Below are 16,249 nucleotides of genomic sequence, written 5' to 3'. Positions count from 1 at the left end.
ACTTCTGAAGCGGCAGCTGGGGCTACGACAGACCAGTCTCTTATAGAGCGCTGCTCCGGGTATTCCTCTCGGCTGTAGTACTATGAGCGTGCTGGTTCATATCGGCTGATCACCGCGCATGTGCGTATCATGGTGCACGGTCGTGCGGGCGGACATACTAGTAACGCGATGCCTCTTGATCCGGATTGAGAAGGTGCGAGTAGTTTGACAGGCCAGCATGATGCAGGTGGCATCGGCAACGTTCAAGGCATGGTGAGCGCCGGAGAGCGTCCTCGCGGCCTTCCTAAGGATCAAGGATGACATTTCGTGCCATATGTATGCGATGACGACGGTTGGCTGTCGGACGTCCAGCTGTGGGTCGGCATGCGGTATCCGATGCTCGCACCTTTCGGAGTCCCGGGTAGCAGGTGAGCTTTAACGAGATAAGGTTCATACTCATTCATCATGCCAATCGTCAGTATTGGGTCCTCTGCAATCGCGTCATAGTCAGGCGGCCATCCTGTGAACAGGCATATCTATCAATTAAGCCAGAATCAATTCCTCGTCCATCCAGGTAGGACATGACGCAGGTGCAACTTCTGCTGCTTTCTGAAAGAGTCGGTACCTATCCGCCTCTTCCTTGGTGAGGAACCGAACCAACTCTCCTTGCGCATTGTACTCCGACATCTCCGTGAAGGACTTCCGCCGGATGTCGAGGAGAAGGCGAGCCAGAGGAACTCCTGCGGCGGCCCGCATCTTTGCCAACCAACGCATGTACCTTGCGTCCTTCACGGAGGACGACAGAACGATGGTGGATAGCCGTGGGCAACAGACCACAGGCGGAGTGGGGATATCTGAAGGTAATGGCACCTCCAACGGGGCGAGAAACTCGCATGCACTTGTGGGATGGTGGAGTTCTAACACCAAGGTCTCGAGGTGCGGAAGAGACGGGAAGATGGAAAGATGCCGGAGCGAGCGACCCCATGAAGTACCCTCACCCGAGTAGATGCACAGCTCCCGGATGCGCGAAAGGAGGGGAAGACCTGTGAACGCGAGCCGCAAGGACTGGAATAGCTCCTGCTGAACGACAGACTGGCGCGTGAACTCTCGTCTGAACACCCCCACGTCCAGTGAGGTATACTGGCGCCGCGCTGTGTTCACTGCTCGTACGCAGTAGACGTTGTTCTTCCGGACATGTGGGAGAGCGTGGATGTATAGGTGTGTCGCAGGTTCGCGCACTTCCCCAGTCAAGCTTTGCAGGCAGGGCTGGATACCTGATGCAAACACGGTGCCCATACGAAGAATGCAGGTGGCGGGGATGGCGAGGTAGGGGAGGATGGAGGACATGTAGTGCGTCACCGGGTCCGGTCCATGTGGAGGTGGCGTGCGGGAGAGCGGCTCTCGTAGGAAGAGACGCTCCAGGCGGTCGAGGCGAACGGGACCGCCGCGCCAGTCGCCCACAGACAGCGCCGGTTGGGAGAAGGCAAAGTCGTTGAGGTAGAGCTCCTGCAAGCCCGGGGAGCCATCCAATAGCCTCAGCAGGCTTCCTAGCAGATTCGGTAGAAGTGGAGGAGATAGAACGGCTAGATGTGTGAGGGAGGGAATGGGGGAGGAGGGAAACATAGACGCTGTGTCCAACCGCAACATGCGAAGTTTAGGACAGATACCGCCGAAGAGGTTCAGCATATGCGGCGTTGAGTATAAATAGCCTAGAGTGCACTGTTCGACATTCTTCAGAGGCAAGGTCGCAACCACAGACAGCTTGTCCATTTCGATTGTTCCGCCGCAGTTGAAGCCATCGACGTAGAGCTCGCGAACCCTATCACCATCACTCAGAAGGAGCGCTAGTGTGGTATCGCTAACACGCCCCTCGATGCAGACGGATAGCGGGCCGCCCTTGCATCTGTCGATGTAGTTGGCGTGGAGGGGCTGTGAGACTTTTCGAGTCCGATCGTAGGTGCACGACCAGAGGCTGGAAGTTGACAGGGCCAAATTTCGCCACTGACGACACACCGCGGTGACGGGGCACAATCCGCGAACATCCACCATACGATGCGAGCGGAATCTCCGCCATAGGGGACCAATCTGAGTGGCGGCCAGGTCGTCCGGGACCAGAGCGAAGATAAGCTCCATGACTTCTGGAGGGAGCTTGTTGATAGGTCGTAACGTATTGATCATCCGCCGCACTATCTTGAACCCTGCACATATTGTGTCGTCGAGAGCCTGAAGCTACTTGCATGATGATTACCATAATGCAATCTTGACGGTCCGGTGTCGACGTACCTCTGCGGGAGTCATGACACTACCAGATCATGGTGTCAAATCAATCATATAATCGTTGTGAAACATCCTCACCTATTGCCAGCTTGAAATAGTGCATATTCCTCGCAGAGACCGGTTACGAAAGAGTGGGCAATCTGCAGGAGCTTCGGTCCGGCGATTGGTATCTCTTTTCCTCTTCCATTCTCAGTTACGTCAAGCATAGAACCTATTGCAGAAGTATACGTGTCAACAAGGTATCTCGTACGCGAAGTGTGGTGGTGGTGGGTAGGAGGAAATTGTTGGATGCAAAGAGTCGCCAAAATGCGGTGCTCCGGCAGTCCCCGCTCCTACTCATGTTGGATAGGCGCCGGCCGCGGACAACTTCATGGCACTTAGTGTTTGGAACTTACATATGGCACTAGGTTAAAATAAACAAGGGCACCTCATGATCCTACACTGCGTTCAGTACAATTGTTGGAGTAACTCGGTGGGCTTATTGATACCCATTCACGGCAGTCCAGAAATGGTGAGGCCAAACCCAAATCCGGGAAGTTGAGAGACTTCGATGACCCTTGGTCGAGCCATCCCTGCAGGAGTATATAAAGGGACGGAGGCTCCAGTAGGGCGACCATAATCTTAACCCCAAACCACCACCTTCTCCCTGACTCGGACCATAGGGTTGCCCCCAATAAATGCGCAGGTTCCTGTTCCCGCTCAACGACACTATCGTTGTCGCGCTACCAAAGCTCGAGAAAGACGAAATTCAACCATCACATGTCGTGCAAGTAACGCTCAAAGCGGAGGAGTGAGTACACGGCTTCTTGAGAGATGTCATTGAGTCTGAGTGCAGAATCGAAACTAGGTCGAAGAGCGTGGATACGATCACGACATACTACCTCGTGCGACATGACTTGAGTGTATGCATCCAGAGTTCCTAGACTCACCTCCGTCACTGAACTCTGCACTACACAGGACCTGATCATTCGGCTGGTCATCGCGCATCAGCAATGCCCAGAGTCCTTCCCGGGAACACTGTCATTCGAGGATTCGCGGTACAACATCCAAGCTGGTAAGCGCGTTGCCTTCGCCGTTCGAGACATTACTGAAATGATTAGAGTGTATATGCTGGCAGTTCGGACAGCAAGTACGATTTCAGTGGGGAGACGAGGACCTTGTTGCTTGCGAGTATAAATGGACCTTCTGGTTCCGAGCGAAACCGTTCCGGGCGGCTTCCCATAGCGATGATAGAAGTAGTGGTTAGCGATCAAGTTACAACCGCTACATGCGTGCTGCACAGGACCATATGATGACCCAGGGGGGATGTGCCTGTTTGTGGTAGTAAGTGTCGTACTTTCTTCGGACGTACGGTGAATTTACGGTTATTGATGGTGCAGGTACTCGTACCTGTCTTTCTGCGGCCCGGTCCATGCATGCGGTAATTCCACGATATACAGGAATAGGACCGAGCCCTGGGTGGGGACTCATTGAAAGGAAAGTAAGTTCGTCCACCAGCCCATCGCCTGGGCTTGGAAAGGGCTTTGAGACCCCCGCCCCGCACGGACCGGGCGGCCCGGATCGCCGCGCGATGACCTCAAGACCACTTCTCGGTGCATCCGTTGACCAGAGTGGTCTCGTATAAGAACATCAGGACGGTCCATGCTGTTCCATCTTCCCTCTACGCTTCTCTTCGTCTCACCACGACGTCCATCGTGCAACGTTCGCTAGGATGGCCCCCAAGATCACTGGTTACAAGACGCATGGTGCGAAACAGACGTCTCGCGTGCTGCTGGTTGTTGACTTCTGTTCCAGACGTTCGCTTCCCCACTTCGCTCAGCGGGGATGGTACGGATGCAATGAACACCGATTGCGACTATTCGTCAGCATATGTCAAGTTGTACACCGATTCCGACCTCACCGGATATGGTATGACGTTCACCATCGGTCGCGGAAACGATATCGTGTGCAAAGCGATTGAGGAACTGGCGAAGCGTCTCCTGGGGAAGGACACTGAAGAGTTGTTTGCGAACATGGGAAAGACGTGGGACTACCTGTGTGCCGACCCGCAGCTTCGCTGGTACGTGCCGTCTCTGTTGGGCTGCGAATGTGTTCCCTTATCGTGCTGTCTCAGGATCGGCCCAGAAAAGGGTGTCATCCACATCGCTTTCGGTGCTGTTGATAATGCGCTGTGGGACATGTTTGCGCGGGCGCGGGGGAAGCCCCTATGGAAGCTAGTGGTAGACATGACGCCGGTAAGTGCCCACCCTACCTGCGCTCCGCAAGTCCCTATTGAACCACAGCACCGTGTCGCAAACACAGGAAGAGATTGTGAACGCCACTGCGTTCCGCTACATCACTGATGCGCTGACGCGCGAAGAAGCTCTCGCCATGCTCAAGGAGAAGGAGGCGACGCGAGCGGAGCGCGAGGCCAAGGTCCGCGAGGTGGGCTATCCTGCCTACGTAACGTCCGCAGGATGGCTCGGGTACAGCGACGAGAAGGTGGCACGGCTCACGCGCGAGGCTGTCCAAGCTGGTTTCAACCATTTCAAGATGAAGGTCGGCGCGGATAGGGACTCTGACCTCCGTCGTGGCAAGGTCATCCGCTCTATCATCGACGACCCGCAATACCTGCCCGCGGGCCATAAGCCTAAGGATCCTAACGGTCCCGATCTTGCGGGGAAGAACGCGGGGCCGACGGGAAGTGTGCTCATGATTGACGCCAATCAGGTGTGGGACGTTCCGCAGGCGATTGACTACGTCAAGAGTCTTGCGGAGATTAAGCCTTGGTCAGTCTCTCACTGCGGACCAGATGCATGGTAACGCTGGTGTAGTTGGGGGTACTGACAAGCTTTCTGATCGCAGGTTCATCGAAGAGCCGACCGCACCAGATGATATACTCGGGCACGCCGCAGTGCGCAAGGCACTGAAGCCATACGGTATCGGTGTCGCCACAGGCGAGCATGCGCATAATCGCATGGTTTTCAAGCAGCTTCTCCAGGCGGAAGCCATCGACGTCTGCCAGATCGACTCATGTCGCCTTGCTGGCGTTAGCGAGGTGCTCAGCGTGCTTCTCATGGCTGCCAAGTGAGATGTCATCGCCGCACTATGCTGACGGATTGTGTTCTGACCCTGTCCCCGACTGTCGTAGGTTTGGCGTCCCTGTATGCCCACATGCGGGTGGGGTCGGCCTGTGTGAGTATGTCATTCACCTAAGGTTCGTACATCGACCTTCCTGCGTAGACGAATGTGACACGTTCTGACGTGTGTTGCGAACTTGGTGAACTCTGCGTTGTTGCATTGCGTCCCCTATCCCTGCGGCAGTCTGATCGACTACATCGCAATCTCCGGCTCTATGGAGCGCAACGTCCTGGAGTTCGTCGACCATCTGCACGAGCACTTCCTGTACCCGTGTTCGATCAACAAGAACGGCCGCTACAATGCCCCCAGTGACGCGAAAGAGGGATACAGGTGCGAGCCTCGGACTGTCTGGATGCCTTCTTTGACTAATGCTCGTCATGACCCTCCGCAGCATTGAAATGCATGAGAAGAGCATCGCCGAGTACGAATTCCCGGGCGGGTCTTACTGGCAGAGCCGCGGCGTGGCGCAGGCCTAGGCGATTTCACGGCCGTGTCAGACGATACAGACGAAGAAGCAGAATGTACCCCGTAGTTTAGGAGGGGCTTTCGCCTCTGCTTCCGACTCCAGCATCTACCGCGACGCGTTCTTCTCGCCCTACCCTGCAGTCCCAGACTGGCCGGAAGTGCGGGGTCTCTCCTCAGCTCAGCCTGTGGTTTCCGTCCCGCACTAACTCCTTGCTTCACGTCATCCTTGGCACTAGTTTCAGTCGAAAGAAAGGCAGACCGTCCGCCGTTCGCTGTTTCCGAGACACCGGTGATGCTGGATTAGTCTTGCTCAGGCACCGCTGCTGTATCGCGGATCGGTGAACCGATGAAGCCTCGACGGCCATCGCATCAGTACGCAGCATTGGACCTGACACGACCAACACGACGCGAATCAATGTCACTGCGCCCGCCGTATGCGTGTGGTCAGCTAGGTGTTTCGTCTAGTGGAGACGGCATGGTCACCCTACCGGGCTTGGGTAATTTCCTTCTCACGACTCACAGGAGGCGTTTGATGACCGGATATGCGTATGCATTGCATGCAGCTTGAGTGGACAAATAGCTTCGTCTGTGGCGTACATCGACGTGCTTAGTGCGAGTACGATCGGAGGTTACGTTAAGCGTTGAACGTTGGGTGGGCGTCAACTAGACAAGTCGTTATGTGCACAGTTACACTGCGCTTCAGCGATCTGGGCACGCAAATATGTATGAGCGAGGAATGTAGCATTAGAGCAATCTACGTATTGTGATGACGGATGATATCGTACATCGTGTATGGATGCCAGTAGTGGTACAACAGAAAGCCCCAGATGTCGGCCGTCGTGACTCGTCGAGGCGTCAGAACGGTGCCGTGAGAGCAGAACCCAAGCAATCAAGAACGACCGCCGGGCGGTCGATAAGTTAATCCAAAGCGACAGCATCGCAATGTAACTGCAACGAGCGTCGAGCGTTGAGGCCCAAGCTTCGAGGCCTTGAGGACTCCCGACTCTCAACCCATGAGTGTCATCACCTGCAGTGCGCGCATCGCAACAATGAATCTCATCAGCACCGATCCCATGGGACGCGGGGGATTAGTCAGAAGCTGAAGAGAGCCTGCCCACTCACCGCGAGTCTGCCCACGAACACCAGCAGCAGCCCAACAAATTCATCCCGGTGGTCCACAAATAGCGCATGGCTGCTCCCAGGGACTACGTGCGTCTCCGCGTTGCGGAAGTGCCGCCGAAGCTCGCGCACGACTGCGCCTCCGTCGACGAGCGCATCGTCCGCGCCCACAAGCACCAGCAACGGTAGCCCCTGCCGCCCTAGTTCGAGCAGCCGCACCGGGTCGTGCGTGCGCGAGAGCACGTGCGCCGTGACTTCTGCGTCCTGCAAGATGCTCCGCCCGAGCCAGGCCGCCTTCATCGTGTCTGGTACTCGACACGCCGAGCCGGCGACGACCCCGTTCACGAAGTCCGTCTTCGCCCTGCCGGAGGTTGCGGTGTCGTGAGTGGTGATCAGCGTCTGCGCAATTCCGAGCATCCGCGGCGTGATGAGCTGTGTCATGGTAGGGCCAAGGAACGGGAGGGGCGCGATGTAGACAATTCCGGCTATCGGAGGCGGGTTGATGTGAGCACAGATGTCGGCTACGACTGCCGCTGTTATTCCATCCAGGCATGTCATGTCATGTCATGTCAGCGGCAGGCAGGTGCAAGACGAAGCCCGGAGGCCAAGCCAAGGGCAGCAGACAGACGTACCACCGAAACCCCTGCAACAAGTAGTAGATCGTCAGCGTTCTGTCACGTCAGCCTCAAACAGGGCAGAGAGCGTCGTGCAACACATACCATGCAACTATTATTGGCCTATGGAGGCCAAATGCACCGGCCACAGCGGCGAAGTCGCTGGCGTACAGGGAGGAGTGTTGGCTCTCCGCCGTTCTCGTAATCCCACTCCTGCCATGGCAGCGGAGATCGTAGCGAACCTAAGTAATATGAAACAGCATTAGGTGGGTAATAAGATGCGGGATGCTGTGAACCGGAACTCACGAGATAGAGGTGGTCGGTGAGCCTTGCGTCCTGGAAGAGCTCGTCGTACACCAGACAGCACAACGTCGCTTCGTGGATGAACACAACATGCGGATTCCGAGGGTTACCCACCGCCTCCGCATGGATGCGCGTCCCATCAGCGGACCGAGGGGTCTTGACCACAATCGCTGGAGGCATCAGTTGGCTGATTTCGCGCCCACGCTGGCTCTGTCCTGGGTCGGGAGGAGGGGAATGCTGGACTGGGAGTCGTGCGCGAGGAGGAGGATTTATAAGGAGTCGCAGGCCAATCACTCAAATTCCCCTTCTCGGCGAGGGCAATAAATTGACGGTGGCCATGTCCGACCGCAACACCGCCACGCTGACAGCCCGAGTGGCTCTCGCCGAACGGGGGTGCGTGGGTGGTGATCTTGCCGGCCCCTTCCCCTCGTCTCCTGGAGCCCATCGGGAGATCGCATGCGTAGATTAGATTGGGCGATGCGGTGCCATCTCTTCCATCTCGATCGCGCACTGCGTGCACCGACGCCAGAGTGTGGATGCCCCTGCGCCCTGCGTGCGCAAGTGAGCCCCCTCCGGTGTAGGCGCCACCCGTGTGGTTTGGGGCGCAGGCTGAGATATGCGTCCTTGCGTGGTGTGGCTCCGTGTGTCTTCCCGGCACATGTCCAGTTAGTAAGGCGATTCTCAAATAATGGGCGGTAGCGTCAGGACGACGTACATATGCGGAAAATAGCTTCACGCGAGAAGCCCGCGTCCCATCCGGGGAGAACGGCGTGACAGAGAACGAAGAAGGGTTGAGACCGCGGAGGAAAGAGAATGGGCCAAAGTTTGTGCACTAACACCGCGACGAAACCCGCCGTGGCCGGCGTTTGGTAGCGCTAGATTATGCATGCCCGACGGCGGTTGTCGGGTGATGATTGTGACTCGAGGTCGTCGAGATGCGGAAGCGGGCCACAGCAACCAAGATTGGGATGGATCGTAGATGGGCCGTGATGGATGTGCCGCTTGCAGAAAGCCGCTGAGGACACACAAGCAGTTTCACCCGCGATCAAGAGAGGGTTGGGTGTACACTTCGCCTCTTGCATCACCTCCTTCACTGGATCTGCGCGGCCACAACAGTCGGTTACGCGTAATACATGAACGCTGCATGATTGAACTCACCGGGACAAGTCGCCATCATGACGATGACAAATCAAGATTTTGGCGGGTGGGATAGCCATGAAGGACAGGACCGCGAAGCAGCCGGTACGAATCGATGTGATACTGTTGAAGAGGATGACGAAGTGGGTGCTGAGGCGGAGGGGAGGCACCACCGGCTACCGTGCGAGCAGCTGTGAACATAGATAGCGATCGCAGATGTGAAATTTCCGATCCGGGGTTTCAACTATATGAAGGTGCGGCTGGACTGGTACAGTGATCTGATCAAGACGCAGCAGGCATTAGACGTCGTAGCAGGAGTGGCATGCCATGCAAGTGAGGCGAACACATACCGATTGGGAGAGATGTCTCTGATAGTCATTATATGGCTGCCTGTGCGTACCGGTGTCCGAGTGAATTAAGGTTCAGGAAAAATGTGGTAAGCATCCGGCGTGGAATCAGTGTCGTACAAGCGCGAGAGCGATTAGCAAGCTACGGTCGAATTGAGTGAGCGGATGATGACTGTAGAATGTTCAGCTGAATGAGAGCGACCGGAAGTAACAGGAAGCTACCGAACCTTAGACGAGGGCGTCAAAAATCAAAAGCACCGGACGGTGTCCACCAGGGAAGTCAAACGTTCCAACACGTCCGGATCCATCGAGTAGCACTGCGAGACCTTCAGGAATGCTATATTTGCGACTTGCGGTGCCGCAGCGCCCCGACGTGCCAGGACGACCCGAAGGAGCTCGTGTCCTGAGATGTCCACACAATTCTGTAGACCCAGCGCCTCCAAGCGAGGTAGAAGCCACTGGCCAAGGGTGTCCGGCCCAGCGGCGAGCATGTCGAAGACCCGCGTTCCGACCACTCCGGTCAATGGCGAAGAAATTCCCAGCCCGGTGATTTGAGGAAGCCGGTGCAGGGCACGAACGAATGGCACCAATGCCGGACCGCTGAAGTTGCAATTACGTAGGTCGAGGAGACGCAGAGAGGGGAACTGAGATGGAGTGAGCGAGATGCGCATAAGCCATTGGAGATCTTCACCCGCGTTGACGGAAAGGATCTCTAATGCTGGTAGGGCGGTGGCTTCGAAGAACAGCGTGATACTGCCAGAGTCAACGGCATCAAAGGTTAGGTCCTTGAGGTCGGGCAACTCCTTCGGGCTCGGTAATGCTTTGAACACGTCCTCCGAGGCCTCAAGAGTGAACACCGCGGATCGCAGCTTCAGGCACTTGAGTGGCGAACTCGTGACAATCGCGACGAGTTCATTAAACGGATATGCAATTCTAGCGGACGAGTGGCATCGGTGATCACGTAGAAGGTGCAGGTGGCGAAGTGAGGGCATGGGTACTTGAATGCAATTCAGCGGCGCGTGCTCGAGCACAACGTACCCCAATCGGGGGCATTGCTGGCTGAGCACGCTGAATGGCTCCTGAGTCTCAGATTCGGAGGAGTCAATGCATAGGTATAGATCCTCAAGGGCAGGACCTAAGCCTGACGCGTGCTCCTGAACCTGACGCATTCTGAACCAGTCGAGAACAGAAACATTGAAGGAGTAGCACCTCCACAAATGTGGTCCGATCTCGACCATAACAGTCTCGACATTGGCGGGGTTCTCGAATTGACGGAAGTCAAGGTCGATGAAGAGTTTACTCGCCTGCGAACGCTGAAGGTATACCCGCATCCGGCGGAGGAAAGCCGGGACACGCCAAGCCCAGTCCGCATCGAGGACGATATAGGACCAAAGTGAGGCCGTCGTGAGAGCGACATTCCTCCAACTCACGGAGACGAGGAGGAGCGTGGGCAGGAGGTCGAAGCTTTCGTCAACACCGAGTGCGAACACGCGCGATAGGAGCTCCGGAGGCAAGCGGGATATAAGTGCGCGATCGTCAAGCAGCTTGGCTCGTCGCAGCTTCAGACTTTGAAGGCGCTTCTCGAGCTCCTGGATAAAGTGGTCGAGCTGAACGAGTTCGGGAGGTGGTTGGCGGGGATCGCTGATGCGCAGCTTTCAGACGACACGTCGGACGACGGACGAGCAGTGTCGGACAACGTACACTTGTCTGGGGTCATCAGGGATGTCTGTTTCGGGTTCCACGAGTAGGTTGAGATCATCCCACGCAGCAAGGTCATGATAAGACGGAGTGGGATCCATGAGAAGAACGAGTGCAACAACGCAAGTACACACAGCCGCTCGCGCCACTGCTATCGGGCGGGGCTCGGAAAGGGCCGGCTGTGAGCGCTCGACGCGGTCACGTGCGCAACGCGTCCCACGAAACCGCGAGCCATGTATTTGGCTTGGCGAAGCCCATGCCAAGGCGACCAAGTATGTATTCTACACTTTGGCAACACATAGGGACCTAACCCTCCCAAGATATGTTTTCACCGACTATGTGAACGTCAATAGCGTACTCAGATACAGGGCTCTAAAAGCAAACACGAAGAGCTCATCGCCGCGCTTGCACAGAGAAGGTGGCCAACAAGTCGTGAGTGTAGCATTTCGCGCGCTGGGCATTGAATATAGAAGACCTCAACTCTGCATGCTGGGAATAGCAGCTCGCGTATGAAGAGCATGCTATTGGGCGCCCACATCTCTGGTACTGAGGTAACCGGTTCAGTCGCAAGGACGAGTAACGTCTTCAGTATGACATCTAGCCAGTTAGGTTCTGCCGATGGCGCTCCGACACACTCAAAGCTCCTACTGAAACGTGCAGAGGCGGCCATACTTTGACCACAACCCATGTGAGGTGCTGCGCTCACAGGGAACGACACGCAGGAGGCGCTCCCGCCTGTGCGTCTTCAGACTCAACCTAGTGAATGCCGAGTGAGTTGAAGTCTTGGCAATGTCATGCGGCGGTAATGAGTGCGGTATACGGCTGTCATCGGTTCGACCATCGAGAGTCTTGTCGTATTTGCTACAAACAAGGGCCCGCGAAACTCACCCAAATTATAAACTGTGCCTTCAATGCTTGAGAATTCGGCACAGCTACAGAGCTTGTGATGTAATGAACGGACGGGAGGTGGTATGTATTCGAATAAGAAGTTACCTCCGGACGAGGTGGGGACTCTGACATGCCGCGTGACCGACAGAAGCTTATCTCATCAGACGTCAAACGTCCGCGACGATGTTACACTAGCATAGCAGACACTCACCTTTGCATCGAACCATATCGAACCGCACCCTCGACGAGCGGTTACACTCCCTCTTCGCACCCTGATAACACCAGTGACTCGTTCCCCGTCAGCTCCTCGTGTTGCTGCGCTCGCTCAGTCTGGAGATAGAGGTCAGTTCCGATATGGGCCGTATATAACGCAGTGACGCTCAGGTAGTCTCTGGCAGCCATCTGCGCTCGTTGTGCACCATGGAGATGCGCCTGATGATCGAAACAGAGGGACCAGATGGGCCAGGCCACAGCACCATCGCCGCCGAAGGACGCTACTGGCGCCTGACCGAACCGCTCGACATCTCCTCGGACACGTTGCCCAAGTACGCCTGCGCCTCGTACGTGTGGGGAGACGAGCGACTCCAGAACCCCATCCATCCCTCGATCACGATGTCCGACCGCACCCTGCCAACGTTTGCTGCTGTTGTACGCCACGCGCCTGGCTGCGCGATCTGGATCGATGCGTTCTGCGTCCCTGTCGAGCCGAACAAAAAGCGACCAACGCTCGAGTCCCTAGGTTTCATCTTCTCGCGCGCGGAGAGCGTCGTGGCGGTCGTCGCGGCGGAGTCGCTGGCGGCGATGAGAGAGATGAAGGCGACGGTGGGGGTGATTTCGTGCCAGCTGAACCCGCCCGCAGATCTGATGAGGCGTCCGCTCGACACACTGGACACGGACATGTGGATACGAAGCGTATGGACGTACCAGGAGGTCGTGAACAACCCCGGAATGCTCTGGTTTGCCAGCACAGCTGGAGACCAGCCTGCGATTGATTCCATGGACGTCCTCCAGGCCGTCGGCGGGTACATGCTCGCCTACAGCAAGGTGAACCCGCAGTACGCAGACATCCATCATCGCCATGTCATGGACTTCGAAATTCTCCTCATCGATTGCCACATGGGTGCATTCGTTCGGCGCTCTGCGTTCATCATCATGAGCGGGCTGAAGAATCGCACGTACCTCGAGCCCGCCAACTACTTCTACAGCATGATGGGCGCCCTTACGACTCAGCCCTCGAGCCGGACGACAAATCCGACGCTCGAGGGGCTCGCAGAGCGGTTCATGCAGCTGTGTGAGGAGAAAGGCGACTACTCGTTCATCTTTAGCGCCAGGGAGCGCGACGCCCGACCCGGTCTGCGCTGGAGACCCCTGCCAGGGATCTTGAGACCGGTGTTGACGTGGCACTGCTATGGAGAAGGGCAGCCTGGGCGCAGGGTAGAGGAGGGGATCTTGCTCGAGAAGGTCGCCGTGTTCACGCCTGTGCCTTCCGAACAGCACAGCGAAGACGCGTTGTGGTCCTGGGCGCGCTTGCCGCTCGCTCGATGGGTCGAGTCTCTGGCGGTAACCGGCGTGGAGCCGGAGGTTCTTGCTGTGCAGATCCGACGGGTCTTGAATCACTTTGTTGGGTTCAGTGGGACGGGAGATACGTTCTTGACCGAGAATGGCGTGTTCTACGCGCAAGAGGTTCTTCCTGAAGGAGAAGTATGTATTTGCGTCTCTAGAGAGGTGCGATGGACATTCGGCGCACCTGGAATTGCCAAGGTAGACTCCAATGGAGATGTCAGCTACACACCGGGCGTGTTTATCGGAGACGTTCGCAGCGATACTATAGAGGTTACCGACTTCATCTTGCACTAGTTGTGATTCCAAGCAGGTGTTGTATGAGTATCATGTACGTGCAATGTCAGCGGTGGAGTCCCCGGAGAAAAACAGTTCATGCTGCGAAGCTTTTGATGCACGGCGAATTCTTCCATAGTGTCGCCAAATCCATGCACATGTGCGATTCTGGTCTGACGAAACGCATCGGCACTTCCGCAGCATGCTGAGTTCGGATTATCTGAAGATCTTCGAACATATCTGGACTCGAAGATCAGCTCCTGAACGGCACTAGTGACTTGCTGTACATGCACTCACGTTGGTCGGGCTGGATTCCCGACGGTTACTAAGCGCCCCTTGGGCCGCCAAAACAGGCACTAGCCTGCCCTAAACTCAACGCTAAATATAAGGCATGCCCGAGCGTTCTTTGGTTCTTCAGAACATACTCAGCTAGGATCTATTTTATAGGTACTAACTCGAGTCTCGCATGTTTACACATGCCACATCCTTCAAATCCAGTCGATGACGCCACCGCCCGCTCGTATAACCGAGAACATGGCCGCTTCGCGCGGTCTCGAGGACGTTTGGGTCGTCTCTTCTCTCTCTCTTCGGAGTGGATTGAAGTGCGAACCAGCGAGCCGGGCGTACGTCTGATGGATTCTCCTGTATATACTGTTTGTATTGTAGTCAGTTCTCAGTCTGAATCGTTGACCAATCTGCTTGACTATTCTCTCTCTTGTGCATTCGGGGGGTCGAAAATTTCTCCATATCGGTTTGGATGAGTTTCCCTTGGTGATTCTCGCTTGGGTCCTCCATCCCGTATGATATTGGAATCAGTTTCGGTACTCCTTTGAGTAGCTACTACTTGCTACTAGCTACTTATCGGTCAGGTCTAATACTACCCATGTCGGTTTGTCTCGCAGTCACCTCAGAGGCCTGCCATATAAGGCAACTTCCGATATCGTACATCACGCGCTTGTGTCGTTGTTCCAATTGCCCGCCACTGCATGTTGTTCTCTTGTCGTTCATCTCTCAGACTGCTTTCTTTATACTACCAGCGTCGTATATGGTCTCCTTCTGTCAGTGACTATCCCCAGACGTTCCTCCCGAAACCGAGACTGAACGCGATAACTTACAACGGAGGCTGACATTCTGCAAGTCCGGCCTGGTGCGAACAGGGTGCGAAGTCTCAAGATCTCAAGACTTCGACCGTCACACTCGCTGACTCGGACTAGACAACCATAGATGCGGTCGGCATCATTATACTGAAGGGGCAGGAGACGATCAAATAGCAGATTACGCTCGAACGCTGAGGTGCAGAGGTGTGGACAGGTGCGAACTCGACTCGAATCGACTCGAGCACTACGACACGGTCTCACAAATCGGTCGATGTTAAAGCCAGGGGAAAAGATGTGCAAAGGTGAATTCCCGAGCTCAAGGTTATGGCGACCAAGGCGCGCGAAGCAAGGCTCGGCTGCCGGCCCAGATATTATTTGGCGAATACTGAGGCTGAAGGTGCGCAGAGTCCCTGCATGGAATTTACGTGGTATTCAACCTATCGGAACGATGAAAACGCCGGGGGATGGGAAGCCTTCAGAACACCTTCCTGATGGTGTGTGGTCGTGTCTCTCTCATGCGGTCGCCTCAGTTCAATCCTTCTCTGCAAAAAATGCTCTAGACGTAATCTGAGTATAGGTACCGTCCAACTTTTCAGAGAAGAGAGCAGTTCCTCGTAGAGGGTGCCATGGGCAGATAAGTGACCTTTGTTTCAAGGCTCGTCCAGTGACTAACTTTTTGAGACTGCAGCCGTGGCCCTTCTAGCAGCGATCTGGTCAAGATCGATTGTCACCGCCGTGGGCCCGCATAGTGGATTGGAATGCTCGAAACGCGGGACTTCTGCTTCCATGACTAACTGTGTAATATGTTACAGCATGGTGGTCCGGTCGTATTCTTCTGGCCCGTACCTCATGTCAGCGGTGCCATCGCAGATTAAACGATGCTTGCACATAGAAGATGTGCGGTTGACGGGAGGTCAGTGTAGTCACGGCTAGACATGGCCAAAAGTCTTGAGAGTTTGATCGTGTCGCGGTACGTGGTTCGAACTGCTGCTCATACTATGCTCTTAGTAGGACCATGCCAGATGGTCGGGCACGATACGTAACCGTTGACTTCCAAGCAGCGATGAGCATGCACTAGTTGACATGTTTGGCAGGGTCCCATGTGGGTATGTGGCAACCAGAGGGATGCAGCTACTCGGGCAAGCTCCACCGCTGACCGCTGATCTGCGGTACTTTTCCGGGGCCATCTCTATCTGTATGACTGAGGCATGCGGAATGGCGCATACACATTGGCGTCGGTGAGCAACGCACTATCCCGGATGATACATCTATAACTACTCAAAGCACACATGGACACTGTACATGTCAACTACCGATCATGAGCCAAATACTGGCTGTCAGCGCTTCGGACTACGGGGCTGTTGTCTTG

The 16,249-nt window shown here is 55.7% G+C and overlaps 6 protein-coding genes across 6 annotated transcripts; 3 read left to right on the top strand and 3 right to left on the bottom strand.

The window, feature by feature from the left end:
• Nucleotides 1-88: 88 nt before the first annotated feature.
• On the bottom strand, nucleotides 89-2,517 carry L226DRAFT_612464 (uncharacterized protein). The gene is made up of 3 exons (XM_067686396.1): nucleotides 2,335-2,517; nucleotides 2,263-2,281; nucleotides 89-2,208 (listed from the first exon to the last, which is right to left on the bottom strand). The coding sequence occupies exons 1-3, from the start codon at nucleotides 2,460-2,462 to the stop codon at nucleotides 523-525; spliced, it is 1,833 nt and encodes a 610-aa protein (XP_067535977.1). The 5' UTR covers nucleotides 2,463-2,517; the 3' UTR covers nucleotides 89-522.
• Nucleotides 2,518-2,933: 416 nt separating this feature from the next.
• L226DRAFT_462166 (uncharacterized protein) lies at nucleotides 2,934-3,502 on the top strand (the record flags this gene model as incomplete). The annotated part of the gene is made up of 4 exons (XM_067675705.1): nucleotides 2,934-3,046; nucleotides 3,104-3,158; nucleotides 3,214-3,310; nucleotides 3,357-3,502. The coding sequence occupies 4 exons, from the start codon at nucleotides 2,934-2,936 to the stop codon at nucleotides 3,500-3,502; spliced, it is 411 nt and encodes a 136-aa protein (XP_067535976.1).
• A 374-nt stretch (nucleotides 3,503-3,876) lies between these two features.
• On the top strand, nucleotides 3,877-6,270 carry L226DRAFT_507193 (enolase C-terminal domain-like protein). Its single transcript, XM_067678118.1, has 8 exons — nucleotides 3,877-4,001; nucleotides 4,051-4,315; nucleotides 4,370-4,490; nucleotides 4,558-5,024; nucleotides 5,101-5,322; nucleotides 5,387-5,452; nucleotides 5,560-5,706; nucleotides 5,768-6,270. The coding sequence occupies exons 1-8, from the start codon at nucleotides 3,968-3,970 to the stop codon at nucleotides 5,850-5,852; spliced, it is 1,407 nt and encodes a 468-aa protein (XP_067535975.1). The 5' UTR covers nucleotides 3,877-3,967; the 3' UTR covers nucleotides 5,853-6,270.
• Nucleotides 6,271-6,568: 298 nt separating this feature from the next.
• On the bottom strand, nucleotides 6,569-8,126 carry L226DRAFT_534319 (alpha/beta-hydrolase). The gene is made up of 5 exons (XM_067680641.1): nucleotides 7,881-8,126; nucleotides 7,680-7,816; nucleotides 7,593-7,603; nucleotides 6,964-7,493; nucleotides 6,569-6,868 (listed from the first exon to the last, which is right to left on the bottom strand). The coding sequence occupies exons 1-5, from the start codon at nucleotides 8,055-8,057 to the stop codon at nucleotides 6,848-6,850; spliced, it is 876 nt and encodes a 291-aa protein (XP_067535974.1). The 5' UTR covers nucleotides 8,058-8,126; the 3' UTR covers nucleotides 6,569-6,847.
• A 1,483-nt stretch (nucleotides 8,127-9,609) lies between these two features.
• Nucleotides 9,610-11,160, bottom strand: L226DRAFT_461771 (uncharacterized protein; the record flags this gene model as incomplete). The annotated part of the gene is made up of 2 exons (XM_067675679.1): nucleotides 9,610-11,002; nucleotides 11,063-11,160. 2 exons carry the CDS (start codon nucleotides 11,158-11,160, stop codon nucleotides 9,610-9,612), a joined length of 1,491 nt encoding a protein of 496 aa, XP_067535973.1.
• A 1,013-nt stretch (nucleotides 11,161-12,173) lies between these two features.
• L226DRAFT_485521 (uncharacterized protein) lies at nucleotides 12,174-13,871 on the top strand. The gene is made up of 2 exons (XM_067677113.1): nucleotides 12,174-12,289; nucleotides 12,346-13,871. Exon 2 carries the CDS (start codon nucleotides 12,368-12,370, stop codon nucleotides 13,802-13,804), a length of 1,437 nt encoding a protein of 478 aa, XP_067535972.1. The 5' UTR covers nucleotides 12,174-12,289; nucleotides 12,346-12,367; the 3' UTR covers nucleotides 13,805-13,871.
• Nucleotides 13,872-16,249: the final 2,378 nt, after the last annotated feature.

This window comes from Lentinus tigrinus (genome assembly GCF_003813185.1).
Source record: "Lentinus tigrinus ALCF2SS1-7 unplaced genomic scaffold L226scaffold_10, whole genome shotgun sequence".
In the NCBI taxonomy this organism is placed as follows: Eukaryota; Fungi; Basidiomycota; class Agaricomycetes; order Polyporales; family Polyporaceae; genus Lentinus; species Lentinus tigrinus.
Note: the sequence above shows the minus strand (reverse complement) of the source record. Positions and strands in the feature narration are given on the sequence as shown.